At 42.2% G+C, this 24,452-nt stretch overlaps 1 protein-coding gene across 1 annotated transcript in view; it reads left to right on the plus strand.

Annotated features, from left to right (window-relative positions):
• LOC145414564 (DDB1- and CUL4-associated factor 6-like) overlaps positions 1–24,452 on the plus strand; it is a 53,257-nt gene that overhangs the window by 12,905 nt on the left and 15,900 nt on the right. Inside the window, exons 5-10 of the mRNA XM_080284083.1 lie at positions 2,276–2,411; positions 11,211–11,371; positions 17,332–17,482; positions 21,731–22,457; positions 22,637–23,058; positions 23,420–23,462. Coding sequence (XP_080140209.1) covers positions 2,276–2,411; positions 11,211–11,371; positions 17,332–17,482; positions 21,731–22,457; positions 22,637–23,058; positions 23,420–23,462 — 1,640 coding nt within the window. The remainder of the gene's footprint in view (positions 1–2,275; positions 2,412–11,210; positions 11,372–17,331; positions 17,483–21,730; positions 22,458–22,636; positions 23,059–23,419; positions 23,463–24,452) is intronic.

The raw sequence follows: 24,452 nt of genomic DNA on the forward strand, positions 1-24,452 counted from the left end.
TGTTTGCTAGGTATCGATATTATTTTGAAAAATGGGAAAATATGTAAGTAAATGAAGTGTAATACAGCATTTCCTTGTATTTTGACGCATTTTACTTCGACGCCTCGTTTTTCGCGCTAGAAATAGTTCATGAGTTGTTTCACACTTCGCTAGTTTCCCCGCACTTTGACGCTCCCAGCCGGCAGCCGACTTTCAGCAGACGACGCGTACCAATGCTCAGTTTAAGCACCATCCATTTTTCTATGCAACGGTATTCCATGATCTTTATACAGCAGCTCCAGCAGGGCAGTAGACACACGTGAGTTTGTTATTGTTTATGATCATAATGTACAATCTTCAGTCGTGTCGTGCTACTGTTTTTTAATGAAGCATTGTTACATGTTTCTTGTAACACGATTTACTTTTGTTTTGATGGAAAAATACATGAAATGGATGTAAAATAAAGCTTATCAATATTCAAGGAAGGAAAGAATAATAACCGTCCCAAAACCAAGATGGTAGACTCAGCCCCCAATTTTTTATTCTGTTTGACTTTATCACAGCCTCTCTTCCTTGTAGCAGTGAGTAAAATAGTGTTGTTATAATTTCTCCCTTCCTTTTAGTGACACAGAGGGCACATAAAATGAACGGGGTTTAGTTGACCGACTTTGATATCGAAAATTAAATGATCTAGTGAAAAGTGGCAGTTTTTCCTTGATTAGTGACATCGAGAACTAGCCCATCCACCCTCAACACACCTTCACCTGCCATTCAAGCCAGTCTTCACTTTATTTCTGGTAAGGATTTTTGGTGTTGCAGCTCATTATAACAGTTTTAATGTCTTTTCATGTACAGTACATGTTTATTGTATTATGCTGTTTTAGCACTAGTAAACACTCTTCATTTAATTTTGGGTAGGGCCTATTTGGTGTTATAGTACTTTATGATAGGGTAGGTACATGTCCCACCGGAACGATCCTTTATTTTTCCCGTTGATTCTTAACTTCACTCTACGACGTTTCACGGTTTGCGAGGTTTTGGCGGAACATCCAAACAGCGAAAAACGAGGAAATACTGTACTCATCAGATGCTACAAATGTTTGAATGGTATGCAGTATTGGATATTTATTATTCATATTAAGTTTAGTAATTATTCCAGGGGCTTCAATCTTGAATAAACTAGAAAGCACACAGAGAGCACATACCTCTGCCAATGCCATTGCCATTAGCAAGGGTCCGGATCTGGATCCATGGATATATGATCTGGATCTGCCCCCAAATTTAATCAGTTCTTTTTGACCCATGGCCCACCCCTCCACAAAATTTTCATTGAAATTCGTTGAGAACTTTTGGAGATTTAGTGCAAGATACTGTGGATCCGGATTGACCCCAAAATTTAATCACCACTTCCTTGTCCCATGGCCCACCCTTCCACAAAATTTTATTGAAATTCATTGAGAACTTTTGGAGATATCGTCTGGACAAACAGACAGACAGACAAACATGGATGTCTACATAATCTCCTCCAGCTTCATTGGCAGAGGTTATGCATGTGTGGCCCATTTCATTAGGCATAATGTTAGTTAGTTATCTCACTATCATGATTTTTCTTTTCCTTTCTGGAATCTGCCTTACCCCTCCTGTGAGTGGAAAATAGAAGCAGGATGATCATGGTAATGATAATTGCAGTACAGTAATTCTGTGTAACATGAGTTTAATATCAGCTGTGTGACATGTAGGTTGTGGAAAGGTTATACACAGTATAACCCAAAATTTCAAGTATCTGGCCAGGGAACTAAGAGATTTTGAAAGCATAAAATAATTTAAGGGATGCATGGGGTGAGCAGTATAGGCTCTGATTCCCTTTTATTTTTGAGTTGTGCATTTTAGGAAGCTGTGATATCCAAGGAGGAACAGGTTTATTCCAAGTGTGTAATGGTGTGGTAATCGTATTACATCTTTACTACCATGTATCATATTTATGTTGTATTATATACTGTAGTTCTGTACTTGATATATGCTATGCCGTCCTTTAGTATTAGTCTTATATTAAAGTTTCATACAAGTAATGGGCATTATTTTTGGACCTCAGGGATAAGGGACTGATCAGGGAGGCTGCCAGAGATCAAGCAGCATGGAGAGCTGCCATTAGGTGACCAAGACTGATGCAATCAAGCATGTTGGGAGCCTTTATGAACTGATACAGAAAAATACGATTTTCCATATTACATACTATGAGCCACTCTTCTGCAACTGTTATGATGACTGATATTGTTTCGTATTTGTTTTCATGAAGGATGTACTGTTGAACATGGGTCGTGCTGTGACAGCAGTGGCAGTGAACCCTGTTACGCCATACCACCTTGCTGTAGCCACTCAGGACTCCACCATCAGAATATATGACCGCCGAACTCTTGGCACTCGTGCTACAGGTACCTGTTTTTTTTTCAGACAGCATTTTTTTTTTTTTTTTCTCCAAGATTATGAAACAGTCCCCCTAACCTTTTTTGTTTTGTGTTTTTATTCCCCCCTCCCCCCAGGTGTGAAGACATCTGTAGTACTCTATACCAATATCTGATCTCTCACTTGCTGGTAGTGACACCTGTCAAGGGAAAGTATCCCTACACAAACAATACAATCATACCTAACATTCACATCTTTCCCTAGTGAGGCAGTTGCCCACATGCAGGTACTAGATCCCAACACACTGTGTACAGTATACAGTGGAATCTCCTAAATCATGGTCTTATGAGACTGGGCACTTGCTACGATTTGAGAATTCCGCAAGTTAGAAATAACCTATCTTATGGGGAAACTTACTTATGAGTTTGTCATCTTGGAAAAGTTGCCCCCCCTCACCCCCAGACCTACATCAAACTGGTCACCAGTTAACACTAACAACCTGGAGAAGAAATCAGTAAAGCATATTTAATGGAAATGAACAATATTGTAAGATTCTTACCTGACTCTGACTGATGACATTGCTTGACTGGAAGAGGGAGGGGTGGAGGTGTTCCAAGGTTTGAAGCAGACTATGGCGTCTGAGCACGAGGCAAGCTTCTGCCTCATGCTGCCACCTCTGTGCTGCTTCCTCTGGAAGTTCAGTGTGGAGGCAACAGAAGCAGTGTCGTCGTCGTAATTTGTTGATCTTTATGTGTTGAACTTAATTCTTTACCCAACTGGTGCAGCCTTTCCATATTTTCTGTTGAAATGAGTCTTTTATAGGTTACTTATTATTCCGGGAATGTCACAGCTACTGGGCATTAGATTAACTTAGCTCTGAAAGCCGTAAATGAGGATTTAGGATGCATGATACACTGATGCATCCAGTCTGAGCAGTGGTTGGTAAACAACGCAGCCAGTTGGAGAGATTGTTCGTAAACACTGCCAATGGTGCCCTTGCATCTTCCTTGAATACCCCAGTTTTGCTTTTTCCACACACTTCTTGCAGTCACATTTCAACAGTTATATATCTGTGTTACATATGTACCAGAATTACTTAACTTGAGATCGTGAGTTTGTTATTATATAGGTGGAATTGCCGTGCCAGTCTAGTGAAGAATTATTTAGTGTGACTCATTCTTTACCAGGTGAGCATGATCTTTCTCTCTTTTCTATTGAAATGAGTCTTTCACAGGTTACTTTTTATTATTGCTGGATTACCACAGCTACTTTGCATTTTTATAAATATACCTCTGAAAGCCATAAATGAGGATTTAGATTGCATGATACACTGATGCATTGAGTCGGCGCCGTGGTTGGTAAACAACTGATATTGCAAACTGTTGTGTGATGTTGCCGCGTATTATGAAACCACTGTTTAAAATGGACAATTTAGGAGATTCCACAGTGCTTTACTGTACTGTGCCAGTAGGGCAGTCCCACAGAAGCAGTTGCTTACCTGTAGTTTATGGGTCTGCTCAGTCAGACAGGCCAGGATTAAGCAACAACAAAGCAGCAACCTGACATTCATATAATTATTTCCTACCAAAGGGAAATGCTAGGCTGTGGCAAAACGTACAGATAAAACACTAAAAAGTAAATCTTGTGATACAGTGAAAGTCCTCTCATTCAGCATCTTTGGGACTAAGCAGGTACTGAAAGGGCAGAAACTGCTGAATGACCAGGAAAACCTGCCAAAAAGTTTCTAGCAATCATGGTTGGTCACTCCAGTACAATCATAGTGTCTAGCAAGTATTATTGGTCAACCCTAAGCGCTAAATACTGTACTTCATAAGCAACTTATATTTAATGTATGATATTTAATGATACAGTACACATGAACTTACCTTATCCTAGGTTTATTTACCTATGTACACTGTAAAATAGCACGACAAAGTTTCCAAACTTTCAAAAGGTCGCACTCACAAAGCCAAACACTCACGAGTCTTGATGGCCGAAGTTGCATGCAGTGTTGGGAAACAGAAATCTTCAAAAGCGCTGAGCTCAACTTTAAAACGCCTTAAGCTGTAGGTGAACTGTTCAAATTTTCACGCTGACATGGACTTCAGAACACGCTAGATATAGAAGAAAATCTAATATTTGTTGGCACTAAATTATTTTGAAGTGCCAGATTATTGTGAAAAGCACTAGATCTAGCACCAACAGCACCAAATTGGTAACTATGGGCGCACGGGTACTATTGGCGAGCTGGCGACCCTGTTGCGGGTTCTGATCGGCTCAACATATGTGCTGGAAGAACAAAGAACTTTCATAATGGGACTGTTTATGAAAACTGCTGAAAGACCGGAAATACCATAAGACCAGATGCTGAATGAGAGAACTTTTACTGTACTCAGAACAAAGTTAGTACTGTATTTCCTTTGAAAAAGCCATATAATACCTGTAATGATACTTTTCCATATGGCACAGAATTTATGTTCATGTATAGCTGAGGTGACAGCTTCATTCTGAAAAAATAAATCTATCTATCTATTGCCAGACGCCTCAATCCCATTTGGGGTGGCCACAAACAAATCGCCTCCAAGTCGCCCTGTCCCCCGCCATTTCACTGCCCTGCACCCAACTCACACACCCCTCTCTCATATACCTCTCCACCCCATCCCTCCATCTCATCCTCGGCCTCCCCCTCCCTCTTCCCCCCTCCACCTCACTCACATACACTCTCTTCGTCAGTCTTTCACCCTCCATCCTCTCCACATGGCCAAACCACCTCAGTGTGTTCCTCATAACGCTTCCTATCACATCCACATCAACACCACAACGCTCCTTTATATCCCCATTCGTCAGCCTGTCTCTCCACATGACTCCACAGGCTCCTCTTAAATAACTCATTTCCACTGCTTTCACTCTTGACTTGTGTCCTTTCAATAATGTCCAAGCTTCACTTCCGTACGTTAGAGTTGGTATCACAATACTGTCATGTAGTAACTTTTTCACTTCCATGCTCACTTCCCTGTTTCTTATCACTGCTTTCAAGGAACCAGCAACCTTTCTTCCCTGCTGTACTCTTTCAAGCACTTCACTCTCCAAACCTCCATCCTTACTCATCACACTACCCAAGTACTTAAACGTACTCACATTTTCCAATTCCTCACCATCCAACCTCGCTGTACATTCACTAACTTCACCTCTCTCAAAGACCATCACTTTACTCTTCCCTACATTCACCTTTAGATTCCGTTTCTTACACACATTCTCAAACTCATCCACCAAGCCTTGCAGCTCCCCTTCGTCTTCACTCAACAACACAGTATCATCTGCAAACAACAGTACAGGGAGTTTCCAAACACTATCCTCTCTCACCAGGGCCACTCCAACATCCACTACCCTACCTTGTACCTCTTTTATTACTCCATCCATGTACAGATTGAACAACCATGGAGACATGACACATCCCTGTTTCAACCCAACTTTCAAAGAGAAAAATTCACTTAGTTCACCATCCACACGCACTGCAGCCTTCGCACCATCGTACATACTCTTCACAGCATTCAACAACTTCCCATCTACTCCATATATTCTTAACACTTTCCACAATCCTTGTCTATCCACCCTGTCATATGCTTTCTCCAAATCCATGAAAGCTGCATACAACTTCTTTCCCTTCTCTAGAAACTTTTCCACTAAAGATCTAAGAATGAATATCTGATCTACACAACCTCTTCCCTTCCTAAAGCCTCCCTGTTCTTCTCCAACTAATTTCTCTGTTCTTTCTCTAACTCTGTCTATAAGTATCCTACCATACACTTTTCCTATTATACTAAGAAGACAAATGCCTCTATGATTACCACACACTTCTTTTTCCCCTTTTCCTTTGTACAAGGGGATAATTCGTCGGCGTTTTCACAAACTGGCGAATCTGTAGTTTTCCCTTTTCTAGAAAACTGCTTGTAAAAATTTCCATTTTTTTCAGATCAGCTCTCTGCTTTATTTTTTACAATACTCAGAAAATATTTTGTGTTTTGAAATTTCAGATAATGATATGTATTTGGGCTTTGCCATTCTTTAGTTTAGTCTTTCTAACATGGAGAAAATGCAACTGAAATATATTTGTCGGTTTGTGGAAACATGCAACATGAATAAGGTAAAGATTCGACGCTAATTTGTCAGTTTGTGGAAACATATTTATTCAACTCAGACAAAATTCGCCACTTCAGTGTACAAATTACATAGTAATAGGTCTAAATAAATGCATAAAATAAAACTATACAATTACTATATGCAGCAAATACTAGTATTTATAACAATCAAAATAAAATCACATGCTTTACATTAGTGTGATTTTTTTTTTTTTTTATTCACTATGGTAAAAACTAGGTACTTCATTTCATATGAAAATTGTCTGATGAAATAACATACAAAACATACAGCAGTTTATAATCTCTTATTTTCTCAGTTCAGCATGGCATTATTGCTACTAGTGTGGAAGATTCTGATAAAAAGAAACATGATTTTCATTGCAAATCACTGGAGCTGGGCCATTGCATAAGCTAATAAGATCTTTGTGTTTAGAATTTGACAACTTTGGAAGCGTGCCACAGGTCCTGGACTGGTTGGAAGGCTCACAGTAGAGTTGCATCTGGCGCCATGGAGAGACATAGTTAGAAAATTTTCTTCACAATGAGAGGTTTTGTAGAACAGTTTCTGGCCTTTGCTTTTGTCTGTATGAAGTTGCATGACCTTAGTCCAGTCTACTGATGCACTCTCATCGGATTCTCGGATACGAAGGATTCTAAGCTCTTGCGAATACTGCTTCCAGTCTTTTATCATTGATGATTGTACTTCAGTAACCTTATACGGAACTTTTCTAGCAAGTCGGATTATCATAGCCAACTGAGTTGGGACGAAAACGTCTCCTGCTCTTTTTACAGCCCTTTCAATGGTACTGTGTATCGAGTCCCCTTCACTCTGTCCATGATTTGTTTCATTAAAGCATAAGGTGATCCGCTGGATGGAAACTGAGCATTTTAGAAAATAAATAAACATGGCTGGAAGGATGGAATTTTTATTTTGACCTCCACAGCCGTCACAAAAAAATGTAACTTCAACTATACTTTTTTTTTTCAGCATCCACCAAAAAATCATACACACATGATGCTATCTCATTTGCCCCACGACTGGCAACTGCTTCATGCCAAAAGTAACAAGAACCGTCACCATTTCCTAGATTGTAGACAGTGAAATTATAGCATGACAGCTTTCGCCTATAAAACAGTTCACATCGTTTAGATATAGGCAAATAATGCACTTGTTGCAAATCAAATGTTGCTGCAAGAAATTTCTCATCCACTTTTGCTCTCTCTTTCATTTTACTTTAATTTCTCTGACCGTCTCCTTCTCAAGAACATGTTTTTCAAAACGTCCTTTTACTGCTTCTTGATCATCTTTATTCCCATTCCAAAAAGTGTCACAGATTCCACAAAGGTCCTTTTTGGGAATATGGAATTTTAGATTAAGTCCACTGAATATTTTCCTGTAAAAAGAGAAGCTAACTTGATCCTCAGAATGTTCATTATTATACAGTTTGTGCACTGTACTTATTGTTAGGCCAGGGAATAAGTACTCCTTAGAAGTGCTTTGCCGACAGTAATGAGACTCCATTCGAGGAAATCGATTAATATGGCCTGTCACTTTTTTCCTCAACCTTTCATCCCTCTCCTTTAGTTTTGGTCATCTTCCTCTTCGACCTTCTTTTTGTAATGATCCAGTTGATGATAATTTTTCCATTGTGGTCCTGATTTGCCTATCATTAATGTTAAGAGTGTTGACAAACATTATTCTGCACACTTTGACTTTTCTACAATCAGCAATTGGCAGGAAATATGCAAAGGTTCTACTTTTTCTGCTTTCTTTTCCCAGGCATGCGTATTTTGGGTCCTTCACTTCAATGGTCCTACTTATCCACTCCCTTTGACTCTCAACATTTCCCATGTCATAAAAGCTGTTCAGAATTATTTTTCTCTGTTCTTCAGTTACTTTATCACAAAACAGTCCTCTACTACTGCACTTGTTTTTAGGGCAACGATTTTTCAATATTCGCCTTGCAGGCATCTCCTTACCACTTTGTATACTGATGTACGCTTCCCCACTGTTGCGATTTCTCTTGCAAATTTTCCTGATTTTCTCTTTTTCTGACACCTTTCTAACTTTATCTGGAGATTGTTTAGGCAATCCTTCAACAACAAAGTGTTCTGGTTGTGTCACATATTTTGCGAATGGGTTACACATCTTTTCATTGTGAGTATCTGGTGCGATATTTTCTGCAGGATTACATGCTGTTAAACTGTGATTTTCACAAGAATCCTCTCAGAAGTGATTATAGCACAAAAGACGTTGACATTCTTGTTTGGTGCAAGCTGCAAATATCTCTGACTTACAGATTGTATGTCCACAAACAGTAGCTCTTACAAGTTCATCATCAATAATTAAGTCATCATCAGGCATATACAAACGGTCATTGACAGAATCGCACTCAGACATTGTTGAGTCATCGGAAGTGCTTAGGTGAGAAATGTCACTGCTTTGCTCTTTTCTTAGGGAAGATACTGATCCATGTCCATCCTCTCCACTTTTAATATTCTTTTCATTCATGTTACTCGGGTCGCTTTTTTTCAGGAATTCTGTTAATGGAATGTCATCATCACTTCCCTCATAGGTACGTTTTACTTCAAACTGTATGACGACTCCACTCCACCACTTGCCGTGGGGTTGCCACAACATTTTAACTTTTCTGCCATTTCTCAACTTTTTCCCAGGAGGTAGTCTCAAGTCACGCAATGGAACAACATTCTCGGTGTTGTCTTCATCCCATCGAACCAGGACATCGACGTTTTTAACCATCTGAAAGAGAAAATTAACTGGATATGTGACCTCTAATTGTTGTTGGACTTGTATAGGCTATTGTGAAAGACACCAGGTTCCAGGCCTGGCAACTCTCCAACGAGGACCTCAGGGCTGGAGACAGCGTGTCAGTGCAGCTATGCACCAAAGCGGCGTGAACCTCCATTGAATGAATGCTATAGTAACGATATGCAAAGCAATAATGATGCAGATTTGTAATGTTTAATACTACTTTATCAATCAGCTCACCTTCTGGAATGAGAGTTTGTGGTTGGAAAACACTGCAGTAGCCGTCCTAACAGCTGATGTGGTGGTGGTAAACACCAGTCTAGTGAAGGTTCTAAGTGTGACTCCTGACGACTCTCGCATTTATAAACATTTCAAAATCTTATAAAGCAATGGTTCATTGGCACGAAAGATGGTAGAAGGTTCGAAAGCTTTATTCTAATGGGTGAACAAGGAAGTGAACTTTCATGTCTTGCCTTCCGTGTGTAGACTTTGAATGTTAACATGATTATTCTACTGTTTGTGAAAACAGAAATCATGAGTGTAAACACAGCTTTGTTTTTGCAAACCGACAAATCCAATATTCGTCGATTTGTGAAAACAGCAATGTTACATAAGAGTAATATTCGACACTACCACATGTCTCAATCCCGGAAAGTGTTTCACTTACGTAGTTCAAACTTAAACTGGTAAAACACTTGGTTGTCGTTAATGTCCAGGTGGTATTATCTCAATCAGACCAAATTTTCATATTCGCCGGTTTGTGAAAACACCGACGAATTATACCTGACTTCCAATCCTCTGGGACTCTACCTTCCTCCCAGGCCAATCTGCACATCTTCCACATCCATTCTACTACTATCTCTTCCCCATGCTTCAGCATTTCACCACACACTCCATCAATTCCTGGGGCTTTCCCCGATTTAACTTTCTTCATAGCTTCCACAATTTATTTATAAATAAATAAATAAATAAACAAAAAATTAAAAAAGTTCATCAGAGAAAAATGAGGCGGACAAAAACCAAGTCATACTGTACTGATTTGGATATGGTAGCACAGTCGGTAGAGCGGTGGCCTGCAGTCCGGCTGGACCCAGGTTCAAATCCCCGCTGGGGCAGGGAACAGTTTAAGAATTTGAATTTAATAAAAACAGGCTTTACTGATCTACCAGAAGACCTGCCGACATGTCATAAAAATACCCCCGCTAATACCAATACACCAGTCCTGTATGAGACAGCCCTAGCATGTATTCAATATGAATGGTGGGTGTTAGTGTCAAAGTGGTGACATGTAGATGTGTATGGTATGTAGGAGGACTACTGGGCCTTGGGAGCAGGCTGTGATGCCTATGCCCAGAGTCGGACACATAAAAAAAAAAAAAAAAAAAAAAAAATGGCAGGGATACATGGCGTACTTCGTTAATCTGATGCTCTCCCTTTATATCATTGTCTGTTGCAGATCTGTATCCTCATTGGGTAGTAAAGCTACCCTTTATTTTGGTATTATGGTATTACACTTTTATAATTTCCTGCTGTGTACATGCTTGGGATGGTAAAGTTAAAACTAAGAAGTCAAGATTGAGTTTGAAAGCTGAATATGTAACTTTTCTTGTATATATCATTTTATCCATTATAACATTTTGCATCTTTTTACACTGAGTTCTTTCATTATCATTATTCAGTATATGAGGAATATTCTTTGTCACCATAAAGATTATTATTGCTGACACTTTAAAGAAATACTGTATTGTATTAAATTTGCATTCACACAAATAAGATAATTGCTGTAATTTGTCGTCCACTTGAGTATGGTTATCAGTCACTTGAAAATTGCTTACTTTAATGCATGTTACGGTATTTACTTTTACCAGACTGAATCTCACTGCAGTGCTCTACTTACTCCTGCCAATCCCCAACCACAGATTCTTACTTGGAGCATTCTGACCGTGCACTTTTGATGCGTCTCAAGCCAGACAAGATGGAGGGGAAGAACCACCGTGTCACCAGCTTGCGTTACAGCCACACCGGGCAAGAAGTATTGGCCAGCTACTCATCCGATTTTCTGTATCTCTTTGACACCCAGGTACACACACTGCAAAATGTAGCTGCAGCATGTGTTTCATAGAGACTACATTATTTTAGCAGTATTACTTAAATTCACCTTTATTTCATTCATATCTATGTTTGGTAAGCCATTTAACCCTTCCTTGGCCCTGAGTCCAGAATTTTATGTGCGCCCCTGGCTGATGTTGGGGCCATTTTCTGAAGTTTCGAAAATTGATTTTCTTTTCCCCCTTGCCATATCGAAGAGGAAGTTCCGTTGTACCTGGCAGTGCAAATTTCTGCTTCCTAAACCCATCCTGTGGTGTGCAATGAAACATGGAAGTTGCATAAATTTAGGCGGCTGATACGTTGGGTCTGGTTAGTACTTGGATGGGTGACCACCTGGGAACACCAGATGCTGTTGGCATCCCTACGTGTCAAGTGGGGTTGGTGGAGGATTAGTGCCCCTCCCTGTAAAACAATTAACTCTAAGCCATTGGCCACCCCGTCTGGGATACATGGCGTCTGGCAATGAATGAATGAATGAATGATACAAGTCATCCATAGGTATTGCAGTGATGCAACATCACATTTTTTTTTAAACCAGAAAACATTGTCAGTGGTGCTGAAAAGGTGTGAATTAACTATATATGTGTATTTTGAAGTTTTACAGTACATAATACGTGAGGTTTGAATGTAAAAAATTATAAATTTATTTTGCATTTTTTTGTGTTTACAGTCATCCATTAACATCAACATTTTTAACATACATGGTTTTAAATATCCGCGGGTGGATATAACAGACGGTTTTAAATATCCACAAGTGGATACAGTACTGGGGTCGGATTCACTGAAGCATTTTATCTCATTGCACTCTGCTGACACTGTTCACTGCATATGGCTGTTTTAGTGATGACATTATCCAGTGAATCAAATATAACACTCTTCCTGTTGGTCACTTCATTTATTAATGCCATTAATTCATCAGGGGAAAAGTTGAGACGGGCTAGGAGTATTTCTTTTCTTCCATGTTCTCCTTTGCAATCTTGGCGGCAAAGGGCTTTGTTGTGTTTACCAGCTGATACAAGGGTAAAGCTCCATGATTGGTTGGTCATACCAAAGCTTTGTGTGTAAGAGCCTCCATCATTGGCTAATCAGAAATCAGCTGGTAATGGCTGAAATACCTGATGATCCTCCTCCCATCGCTGAGAGTAGGTAAAGTGAAAATTTTAACTTTTTATTGCTTTTCTTGCCCTTATTACTGTATTGTTTGTAAAGACATTTTGGTCCCAATTAAAGCTCCTATATGTTGGATGTGCGAGTGAGCACTATTTGATATCGCACTAATTGATACGCATAACTTACTGTATGGTGAAAAATTCATTTGGTGGATGAGTGACTCCAACTTTAGGGGTTAAACTTTTAAACACTGACAATTACCCTAGTACTTTACTAAGTACTGTAATAGTATACATACACACGCGCACACATATACATACCCTTGATGAGCTGGTCTAAACTGGTTTGCTCCCCCCCCCACCTCTCCCTCTCTCTCTCTCTCTCTCTCATAAATAATACGAAGCAATACGCACCCAAATCGCACTGAAATCACACTGGAGTGGCTGAAGGTGTTATTTTATATTATAATGTGAAATAGTGGAAGCACTGAAGAAGATCAAGATGGGAAAGGCCCCAGGAATTGATGGAGTGTGTGGTGAAATTCTGAGGTATGGGGGTGAGATTGTAGTGGAGTGGATATGGAAGTTATGTAGATTGGCTTGGGAAGAGGGAAGGGTTCCGGAGGACTGGAAATCAGGTATAATTGTTCCATTATACAAAGGAAAAGGGTAGAGAGAAGTATGTGGTAACCCTAGGGGTATTTGCCTACTTAGTGTGACTGGAAAAATATATGGTAGAATACTCATTGATAGGGTTAGGCATATAACAGAGGAGCTAGTTGGAGAAGAAAATGGGGGATTTAGGAAGGGAAAAGGGTGTGTAGATCAGATATCTTTTCTAAGATGTTTAGTGGAGAAGTATCTAGAGAAGGGAAAGAAAGTGTATGGTGCCTTCATGGACGTGGAGAAAGCTTATGACAGAATAGATAGACAAGGTATGTGGAAGGTACTGAGAATATATGAAGTGGAGGGGAAATTGTTGAGTGCTGTGAAGAGTACGTACGAAGGAGCTAGGGCTATGGTGTGAGTGGATTGTGAGCTGAGTGAGTTCTTTGATCTCAGTGTGGGACTGAAACAGGGTTGTGTGATGTCTCCATGACTGTTTAATATATACATGGATGGGGTTGTAAAGGAGGTGCAAGGTAGGGCAGTGGATGTTGGGCTGGCTCTAATGAATAAGGGTGGGATTTGGAAGCTTCCGGTGTTGTTGTTTGCTGATGATACAGTAATGTTGAGTGAAGATGAATGGGAGTTGCAAGGTTTGGTGAATGAATTTGGGACAGTGTGTAGGAAGAGGAATCTGAAAGTTAATGTAAACAATAGTAGAGTTATGGTGTTTGAGAGGGATGAAGTCACAAAATCACGATGAGGTTGGATGGCAAGGATATGGAGAATGTGAGTGCATTCAAGTACTTGGGTAGTGTGATGAGTAAGGATGGAGCCATGGGGGATGAAGTGCGTGAAAGGGTACAGCAGTGAAGGAAGGTTGTTGGTTCACTGAAAGCAGTGATGAGACATAGGGAGGTGAGTATGGAAGTTAAGAAATCACTGCATGATAGTATTGTGATCCCTACCCTGACGTATGGAAGTGAGGCATGGACCTTGCAAGAGGGGAACAAGTCAAGAGTGAAAGCAGTGGAAATGAGCTACTTGACAGGAGCATGTGGAGTGGCATGGAGGGACAGGTTGACGAATGAAGAAGTGAAAGAACGTTGTGGGGTGTATGTGGATGTGGTTGAGAAGATTAGGAGAAATACACTGAGGTGGTTTAGACATGTGGAGAGAATGGAGAATGAAAGACTGACTAAGAGGGTGTATGTAGGTGAGGTGGAGGGAGGGAGAGGGAGAGGAAGACCGAGGATGAGGTGGAGGAATGGAGTTGAGAGGTATATGAGGGAGGGGGGAGTGAGCTGGGGGGAGGGTAGTCAAATGGTGGGTGACAGAGCAACTTGGAGGCATTTTGTCTGCAGCCACCCTTTGCGGGATTAGGGCGTTGGGCTATAGATAGATAGTGAATTACTATGATAAAATACAAGTGATTCAGTGATGTTTTTGTGATACTCAGAGAAGTCATGATGCTAAGCGCATTAGCTAGCGAACATTTTTGTGGTTGCAAACTGTGCAGCAATGCTATGAAATGACTCATGACGTTATATCAATAAGCTTTATAAAAGTAAGTGGTAATAAAAGTCATTCATGAAGTTTGATGAAGTTTGTAATGCTTTTCCTCACATCGTTACTGTTTTGCTAAAGTCTAACGTAAACACTGGAATATCGTAACAGAATCATAGGAGACTGGCTAGAAGTGTTTTATTTGTATTATTATTGCAGTTACCTGTACTGTGAGCAGCGTGGTGGTAACCCTACTTTGTATGGAAAAAATCTTGTTTGGTGGAAATTTCCACCTCCCTGGACTATTTCCTGCTTCAGAGAGTCAAAACACATCTTGTATTCTCTCAAATCGTTCTCCATGCTTGGAGTGCCTACGGACATGCAGTTTATTGCAAATGATAGTAGAAAGATTGACGTTTGTCTGACAAAAATTTTAGCTCTGAAGATTAACGATAAGTGGGTTAAAACACGAGTTGAAAACACAATTTTTTTTTCCTATTCCTCCACAATGAGCACAGTTGGTACATTGTCAGCTGCTGCAGCCAAGGGGTTAAGGAGGGTCCAGGGGTGTTTTTAAGGGGGGCAGCAGATATCCGTGGATTTTTAACACACGGGTGTCTCCGTTATCTAACCCCTGTGAATGTTAAGGGAGCACTGTATTGTGTTTATGGTAGTATTGACTTATTTTTTTAGTCTGGGTGGTGGAGTTTGTTGGAATAGGGAGGCGAGAGTGTCTGTTTTCAGACCTAAATGAGATAACATCATTCCTTGAGTGTAAGCCTGGACAGTGAGGGTTGAAATGCGAGATGACCTGCCATTTGCACCTCGCACGAGCTGATTAGCAGGAAGGAAAGGGAGGCCTTTCCATCCATGAAAGCATCACGTGAACACAGAAAACTTTCCTGTTATGCTTGTAAAAGGCAACGAATATGTAAAATGATTCAAAACAGTGCAACAAACCTGAGCAAATAGGTAATGATACCAAACATATATTAATTTTTCTTTTATGTTCATATCCTTTTTTGTTTATGCCTGTGTTTTTGTATAATTGTAAAAAGGGTGTTTGTGTGTGTTTCGCAAGGGAGGAGAAAGATGATATTTTCAGTGTGGGTTGAGATAATGGATGTAACTGTGTGTGTTTAGGCAAGGCCACGAGCGAAAAAATCGTACATCCACTTGTCAGAGGAGCAGGTGGTGAACTGACAAATGAGTTGTGAGAGCACGAAGAGAAAGTCAGTCACATGTCCCAGATGTTCACTTTCTGAAAGTTTTCACAGTTTTCTACAAGTTCCACTGCATTGAATGATCCAAACCAGTACAGCAAACCTGAGCAAATAGGTAAAGATACCAAGATAAAAATGTATTTTTCTGTTATTATCATGTCTTCTTTGTTTGTGCCTGTATTTATTCATAATCATAAACAGGGTGGTTGTGTGGTTGTGTATGTTTCGCAAAAGAGGGCAAAGATTATATTTTCTGTCTTGGTTGAGATAATGGGTGTAGCTGTTCTTGTTTAAGCATGGGCACAAGTGAAAAAATAAAAAATCTACTCATCACAGCAACAGGCTCTGAACTGCTTGATGGGGTGTATGGGAGTGTAGTGTAGGTCAGTCTGAAGACGTTCAGAATGTTCGTTCACTTCCCAAAAATTTTTGCCATTTTTATAGGCCACACTCAAACGACATCTGCAATTGTTTATCAGCTAAACGTCATTCGACGCCAGTGGCCACAGAGGGGTTAATAATGGAACATAAAAATACGTATTAGAATATTACTGTACACCCATACCCTGTTATCCGGTGCATCGATAACTGGCGCTTCGCTATACTGAACACAAGAAATAGGGGAATATTCCCACAATCCGAACAGTTTGAATGTCTGTCGTCTTGCTAGCCCAACACCCCACCTTCCCAGCCCAACACCCGCCTCTCCAGTATGACACCTTGCATCCCCCTAGGTTTGAAACAATGCTTTCCTGGTCCTCCCTCCATCGTCTCTCTTCTCCCCTTCCCCATCCCTTCTGTCCCCCTCCTGTCCCTCCTTCATCCCCCACCACACTCAGGGGCACGTGTCCCTCCGTCCCCCTGCCTTCCCTCATCCCCGGTTGTCTTCCTCTCCATCCCCCCCACCCTCCCCCATCCCCACTTGTCTTCCGTGTGTGTGTGTGTATGTGTGTGTGTGTGTGTGAGTTAGTGAATGAGTGAGTGAATGAGTGAGAAAGTGAGTAAGTGAATGAGAGTGAGTGGGTGATTGGGACTAGTGGGAGGGGATAGCAGTTTTTGGTTTTCTTGCCTCCTCTGTGCCTCCACTCTCCCCCACCCCCACTTGTCTCCCTCCCCCACCCTTACTTTTCTCCCTCCCCTTCCCCCTGCCCTCTTTCACTGTAAGATGGAGCTCTTGCTGGTTGTGTATCATTAACCCCTTTACTAATGTCAGAAATGCCATACAAACGGGTGACTTTAAAAAAGAATGGAAGGTGTGCTTCCCACAGGAGCATTAATACATGTTATATACCGGTCATGTTTGTAGTACATGTTTCAATCTATGTGGCATCTTTTGCCACCCACAATTGCTTGGGACTGGGAGAATGTACTGCATTTTCACTTGTGCATTAAGTCAACAGAGTGAGCTAGTTGAGGAAAATTTGATATTCTATTCAATCTGTGCAGGTGTCACTGCAATTAATCTAGGATTACTCTTTATTCCCCAGAACTACAAGGAGGTGTCTCTGAAGACCTCAGTAGACAGTGATGCGGAGACTAACTCAGGTCCAACTCTTAAACGCCTACGTCTACGTGGGGATTGGTCAGATACTGGGCCGCAAGCTTTGCCTGAGAGTGAGATGCGAAATCAGGCTGGGGGTAATACTCAAGGCAATTGTTTAGTTTTGATGTTCATATATGCAGTGCTTGATAGTTTAGTTTAAGGCGCCAGTCAGGGTGAAGAGAAGGTTGATTGTGCATCAGAGTGAGGCTCTTCAGTTGTATAGAGGCAACAGGAGTACAGACTGGTCACCTACTTTTAAATTATTTGGATTATGGTAGTGTAGTCTCAGGGTCCCAACACGTCCCAAGAGACAAAATGGGTCTGGCTCCTATTGTTTTATTCCTGTCTACTAGGTAGCTGGGAATAAAACAAATTACCCATCAGGGAATGTTTACCTTAGCCAGAATTTATTTGGATGAGGTGTTGTAAATCATTTGATGAAAGTATAGTTGTTCAGGATACAGGGTGAACAACAGTAGAAGACATAGTTTATTTGCGTTACAGGGGTTGGCACCAGCAAGGGCATGCGGCCAGAAAACTTTGCCCCCGCTACCTAGTGGCGGACTTCTGGGGGGAGGCATGACAGGGGTTCCGCCGGCATAGATCATGGGTCCAGGGCGAGATGGGGCTCGGGCCTGTGCTAGAGGGTACAGGACATTGCGGTTCCCAGGCTGCCGCTTCCGCCCAATAGAGAGGGGCCCGAACCTGGGAGTAGCACCCCAGGAGGCTGCCCTATCAGTGGGTGTATAATGGCGGGATAGTTGCAGTGCCAAGGCGTGCTTGGAGGGTGTCCCTGCAGCTGTCCTAGCAGGGTGCCCCAAGGCCACTACCACAGCCACTGGTAAGCTGGTGGGCTAGGGGTCCCAGATCCATTGCCTGGACCTGGGACTGTGCAGTGAGTGGGGCCTGTGGTATGTCTATCCCCCTTTATTAATCCTGACTCTGACAGAACACAAGAATAAGTTTCAAAGCAAGTCTGAGGACAGTAAATCACGCAGGGGGATGAGGGTGGGTTCATGGAATGTGGGAAGTTTGAGGGGAAGAGCGGGGTAAGTTGTTAAGGCATTCAGTAGGAGGTGGGTGGATGTGGTGTGTTTGCAGGAAGTCCGGTACAGGGGTGGATCAGCCAGAAAGATTGTTGGGAAGGACTGTTACTATAAGTTGTTTTGGCAGGGGGGGACAGACGGATATGGGGGTGTTGGTGTGATGGTTGCGGAGAAATGGGTGGAATATGTTGTGAATGTTATAAGAGTAAGCGATAGGATATTGGTAGTGAAAATTCTGTTCAGTAGAAAGATAGCTGCAGTTATATCAGCATATGCTTCACAGGCAGGATTGGATGAAGCAGAGAAATATAGATTTTGGGATGAATTCATACATGCAGTAGGTGGTATGCGGGATGATAAGATGGTGATTTTGGGAGAGGACTTAATGGTCATGTAGGTGAAGCAGCACAAGGTTATGAAGGAGTACATGGGGGAAGTGTGTATGGTATAAGGAATGCGGAAGGGGAAAGAATACTCGAGTTTGGGGAGGCAATGGACATGATTGTGTGCAACACATATTTTAGGAAAAGAGAGAGTGGTTAATTACGTATGAGTCGTGGAGAAATAGCAGTCAGATAGATTATTTTCTGGTTAGGAGGGCTGATGGGAGGTTAGTGAGGGATGTTAAAGTTATAGGAAGTGAGGAGTGTGTGTAGCAGCACAAACTATTGATTTGTGATAGGGTGCTTAAAGGACGAGTGATGAAAAAGAGGACTTATGTACCTAGGAGGAAAGTATGGAAGCTGAAAAACCAAGTAGTAGGGATGCCTTCTGTAGCGAGATGAGGCGAGTGGTGGCTGAACAGGGAGCTGTAGACAGAGGTGTTAATGAACAGTACAGAGCCCTCAAGAACAATCTCTTGAGACTTACTGATGTAACATACAGTTGGACAAGAGGACCACCAAGACATAAAGTAACTTGGTGGTGGGATGAGGGTGTAGAAGCTGCAGTTAAGGAGAAAAGAAGGCTCTTCCGGGAATGGAAGAAGGGTGGTAGCAAGGAGGAATACTTGGCTGCCAAGAGTAGGGCTAGAAGAGAGGTATGCAGGGCGAGGTCTGAGTCACAGAGACTTTTACTTGATAACCTAAATCATGGGGAGAGGAAAAATATGATATTTAAGGTGGCAAATCAGATGAAGAGGGATAATCGGGATATTATTGGTGAGCAGTGTGTGAAGAATGATGAAGGAAGGGTAGTGGTGAACAGTGAGGATATTAAAGATGCATGGAGAGAGCATTATAGCCGGTTGTTGAATGAGGAGTTTGACTTGGACAGGGAAGGTTTGGAGCCAGCAGGTCCAGTGTCTGGCCCTTGGCCTTTAATTGATGCTGCTACTGTGAGTGAGGCAATAGGCAGGAAGGTGGGGAAGGCAGCAGGTGTGTCTGGGTTGACTGCCGAAATGTTGAAGGCCTCAGGAGATATAGGGGTGAGGTTAGTCACTGACCTGATAAATATGATTATTTATGAGTGTGTTGTCCCAGATGATTGGCTGAAGAGTGTAATTGTAAATGTGTATAAAGGGAAGGATGATGCCCTGGAAAAAGGAAATTATAGAGGTATGAAGCTTTTAGATCAGATAATGAAGGTAATGGAGAGAGTTTTAGAAGGTATGATTAGAAAAAGAGTGAACATTGATGAGATGCAGTTTGGGTTTATGCCAGATAGGGGGACCACTGATGCCATATTCATTGTTTGACAGCTTCAGGAAAAATATATTGATAGAAGAAGGGATCTGTATTTTGTTTTTGTTGATTTGGAAAAGGCCTTTGACAGAGTCCCTAGAGAGGTGGTGAAGTGGGCAATGAGAAAGCTTGGCTTGGAGGAGTGGCTGGTTAGGGTGGTTATGGCTATGCATGTGGATGCTCACACCCAGGTAAGAGTGAATGGAGATTTGAGTGATGAGTTTTCCGTGAATGTTGGTGTGCATCAGGGGTCAGTTTTGAGCCCCATGTTGTTTATCATGGTACTTGAAGCCCTCTCACGTGACTTTAGAAACGGTGATTTGGTGTTGATTGCAGAGAACGAAAGGGAGGCGAAGGAAAGGTTTAGGAAGTGGTTAGATGGTATGGGGCACAAGGGCTTAAGGGTAAATGCAGATAAAACAAAAGTGATGATATCTAGGGTTGGTGGCGGTACTGTCAAAGACGAGGGAGAGTGGCCATGTGCAGTTTGCCACAAGGGCGTGGGAAGTAATTCTGTCTTGTGCGATGTTTGTGATAAATGGATGCACAAGAGATGTAGTGGTATCAGAGGTAGACTGTGAGATAATGCTGAATTTATGTGTGCAGTGTGTTGGGGAGAACAGGTGGAGATTGTCAGGCGTGAAAGGATTGAACTTGCTGGTGAATAGTTTTGTTATTTGGGAGACATGTGTGCTGGAGGTGGGGCTGGAGCTAGCTCTGTGGCTAGGGTGAGAAGTGGTTGGAAGAAGTTCAGGTAGCTCTTGCCTCTTCTGACATTGAGAGGACTCTCCCTACCTGCTAAGAGGTCTTTGTATGCAGCATGTGTTAGGAGTGTAATGCTGTATGGTAGTGAGACCTGGGCAGTAAAGGAGGAGGATATTCACCGGCTCAGACGTACAGAAATGACAATGATTAGGTGGATGTTTTGTGCGTCCCTGCGTGCAAGGTCCGGGGAGGCTGGATTTACGATGGAAGAGTTGAGAGGTAGGATGAGACTGGAGTGTATTGGTGTTGTGATGAGGAGAGGTAGATTGAGATGATCTGGACATGTGGAGAGGATGGGGGATGATAATTGGGTGAGGAAGGTGATAAGTGTTAATATTGGAGGTGGGGTTATGAGAGGTAGACCGAGAAAGACATGGGACGAGGTCATGAAGTGTGACCTCAAGGTTAAGGGACTGAACAGGGAGGCTGCAATGGATCGTGCAGTGTGGAAAGCCGCCATTAGGTGACCAAGGCCGACGCATGCAAGCATGTTGGAGCCTTTAAAAATGAAATGAAAAAAAAAAAAAAAAAAAAAATGACATTTGGTAGCAAGATATATATATAGGTGCAGCCAGTAGATACTGTGATTGTAAGAGAGGATAATATATGGTGTGGATCATTATGGAATTAAAGCTGTCAAAGCTGTCAGAGTATAAAGCAGCCTTATTATCATTTTGGTGAAAAATGTAAATACTGTAATACAAGTAAATGCCAAGAGAATAACAGCATCAGGCCTTATTGTTGTCGTTGCCATATGTGTGCCTGTAATATAAACACACGGAAACATTGTCTCATCATTTTTATCTTTCAGAGTTGCTGTTTATCATAGGTACTACATTTTCTTGTACAGATGTAGGTCAGGCAAGGCCAACCCTTCATGCCACACTGATGCAACGTATGACAGATGTATTGTCCCGGATGCTGAATGACCCCAGCACCAGAGCTTCCGTCCAGCGCTCTTCCTCAGAGTCACAGTCACCACAGCCACAGTCACGCCCCACTCCGGACCTAGCAGACAGAGACAGTGGTGCACAAGCCTCAGTTAGTGACACTCAACCAGACAGTAGTACCCAGCCAGACAGCAGCACCCAGCAGCCCATTTCTACTTCACTGGCACCAGAAGCACCTGACACATCAGCTGATGAGGGCCTGGAGATGGATTCTCAGCCACTTTCATCTGCAGATGAAGATCCTAGTACAAACAGAGAAGCAGAAGTGGATGTAGAACCAGTGATGTCTGATCAAGTGGAATCTCAGTTATCACAAGCAGATGCATGTAAAGACAGTGAAGAAAGTCATGAAAATGAACCATCTATAGGAGACTCAGAGATAGGGATGTCAGGAGGAGAGTGTGAGAGAGAAGAACCTAGAGAAAATGAAAGAGATTCATCTTTAGAACCTGAAGGTTATTTGTGTATAGAACCTGAGAGGGACATATCTGTAGAAGAAAGAGCTGAAAGTGATCCATGTATTGAAGAAGAAGCCGAGAGTTTAGCTGACCACCGTGACACTAGAGATCCTAGCATTGAAGGACTACAGAATAGAATAACTTCACTGCGTCAGGGTTTTGTTGAGAAGTAAGTCCTGGTTTTAATAGTACTGTGATTGCTTTACAGTATATGTTGGTCATAACATAATGGAATTTCATTTCAGGCTGTACACAAGTCAGTTTATCAAGTTTGCATCCAGGTAAGAGAATATAGGGTAATGTAAAAGGAATAGACATGTGTTAATGAAGCTTTGTTTCCTGAGCCAGACACCAGGTGGAGCCATCTGTCAACCTGTCTTACTCTGGACGTGGTGCAGCAAGTGGGGTGATCAGCCTTGGGGTAGGCGATGAGGTTGCCCGAGACTACAGCGACCCTACCCCTCAGCCAGCCCCAGACTCAGACCATACCCCAACCCAGCTTGGAGAACCTGATGGCATGTTACAGTCCCACCAGACCCCTGGTCCTTCTTTCTCAGAGGACCCTCAGAGTTCCCCAGCCCCGTTTAGCCGCTTTCCAGGCTCCAAACCCCCACCCCTCACCACTTCCACTTCCAGCCCTGCCATCTGCGACATGGAGGTGAGGCCGTCATCCTCCACTGAGACAGGGCGAAGTGGATCAGGGCAAGACAACATTGGACCAGGCACCCACGGTACCAGGGCCACTGAGCTCAATCTGGGACCTGCCTTGGGTAATGTATTGGACTAGTTAGTCCCTTCTTAGTGATGACATTATTTTCTTTATTGTAGTTCCCTGTGGACACTTTTCCTTAACTCAGGAAGGATCTCTAATAGTGAGAGGGTTAATGAAGGCTACATATAATTCCTCCAGTTAAAACATCTCTCCTAAGCTGAAAAAAATCATCTGGTAGTGGCAAAAAAGGAAAAGAAAATTATGTCATCATAGTGAAGAAATCAGTGATTATGCATTTGCTGTTTATCAGACATCATATAGACTCAGTAGTTTATTTCGTGATTATTTCTTCAGCTGACAGATTGTACTGTGTGTTTATATGTTTAAAACCTGAATTTGCAAGCATCTCACATTTGCAGATTTTGGAGATGATGACAGTGATGACGAATCAACAAGTGCCAGGTAAGGCTATAAAACTTTCATGAATCAGAAGGTTGTTAAATAGGACAGTGGTGTATAGTGTTTGTGTATCTATCTATCTATCTATTGCCAGACGCCTCAATCCCGTTTGGGGTGGCCACAAACAAATCGCCTCCAAGTCGCCCTGTCCCCCGCCATTTCACTCCCCTGCTCCCAACTCACACCCCCCTCTCTCATATACCTCTCCACCCCATCTCTCCATCTCATCCTCGGCCTCCCCCTCCCTCTTTCCCCCTCCACCTCACTCACATACACTCTCTTCGTCAGTCTTTCACCCTCCATCCTCTCCACATGGCCAAACCACCTGTGTGTTCCTCATAACGCTTCCTATCACATCCACATCAACACCACAACGCTCCTTTATATCCTCATTCGTCAGCCTGTCTCTCCATGTGACTCCACAGGCTCCTCTTAAATAACTCATTTCCACAGCTCTCACTCTTGACTTGTGTCCTTCCAACAACGTCAACGCTTCACTTCCGTACGTTAGAGTTGGTATCACAATACTGTCATGTAGTAACTTTTTCACTTCCATGCTCACTTCCCTGTTTCTTATCACTGCTTTCAAAGAACCAGCAACCTTTCTTCCCTGCTGTACCCTTTCAAGCACTTCACCCTCCAAACCTCCATCCTTACTCATCACACTACCCAAATACTTAAACGTACTCACATTTTCCAATTCCTCACCATCCAACCTCGCTGTACATTCACTGACTTCACCTCTCTCAAAGACCATCACTTTACTCTTCCCTACATTCACCTTTAGATTCCGTTTCCTACACACTCTCTCAAACTCATCCACCAAGCCTTGCAGCTCTCCTTCGTCTTCACTCAACAACATGGTATCATCTGCAAACAACAGTACAGGGAGTTTCCAAACACTATCCTCTCTCACCAGGGCCACTCCAACATCCGCTACCCTACCTTGTACCTCTTTTATTACCCCATCCATGTACAGATTGAACAACCATG

Source organism: Coenobita brevimanus, chromosome 100, assembly GCF_032717465.1.
Source record: "Coenobita brevimanus isolate Jiangsu-jjx chromosome 100, ASM3271746v2, whole genome shotgun sequence".
In the NCBI taxonomy this organism is placed as follows: domain Eukaryota; kingdom Metazoa; phylum Arthropoda; class Malacostraca; order Decapoda; family Coenobitidae; genus Coenobita; species Coenobita brevimanus.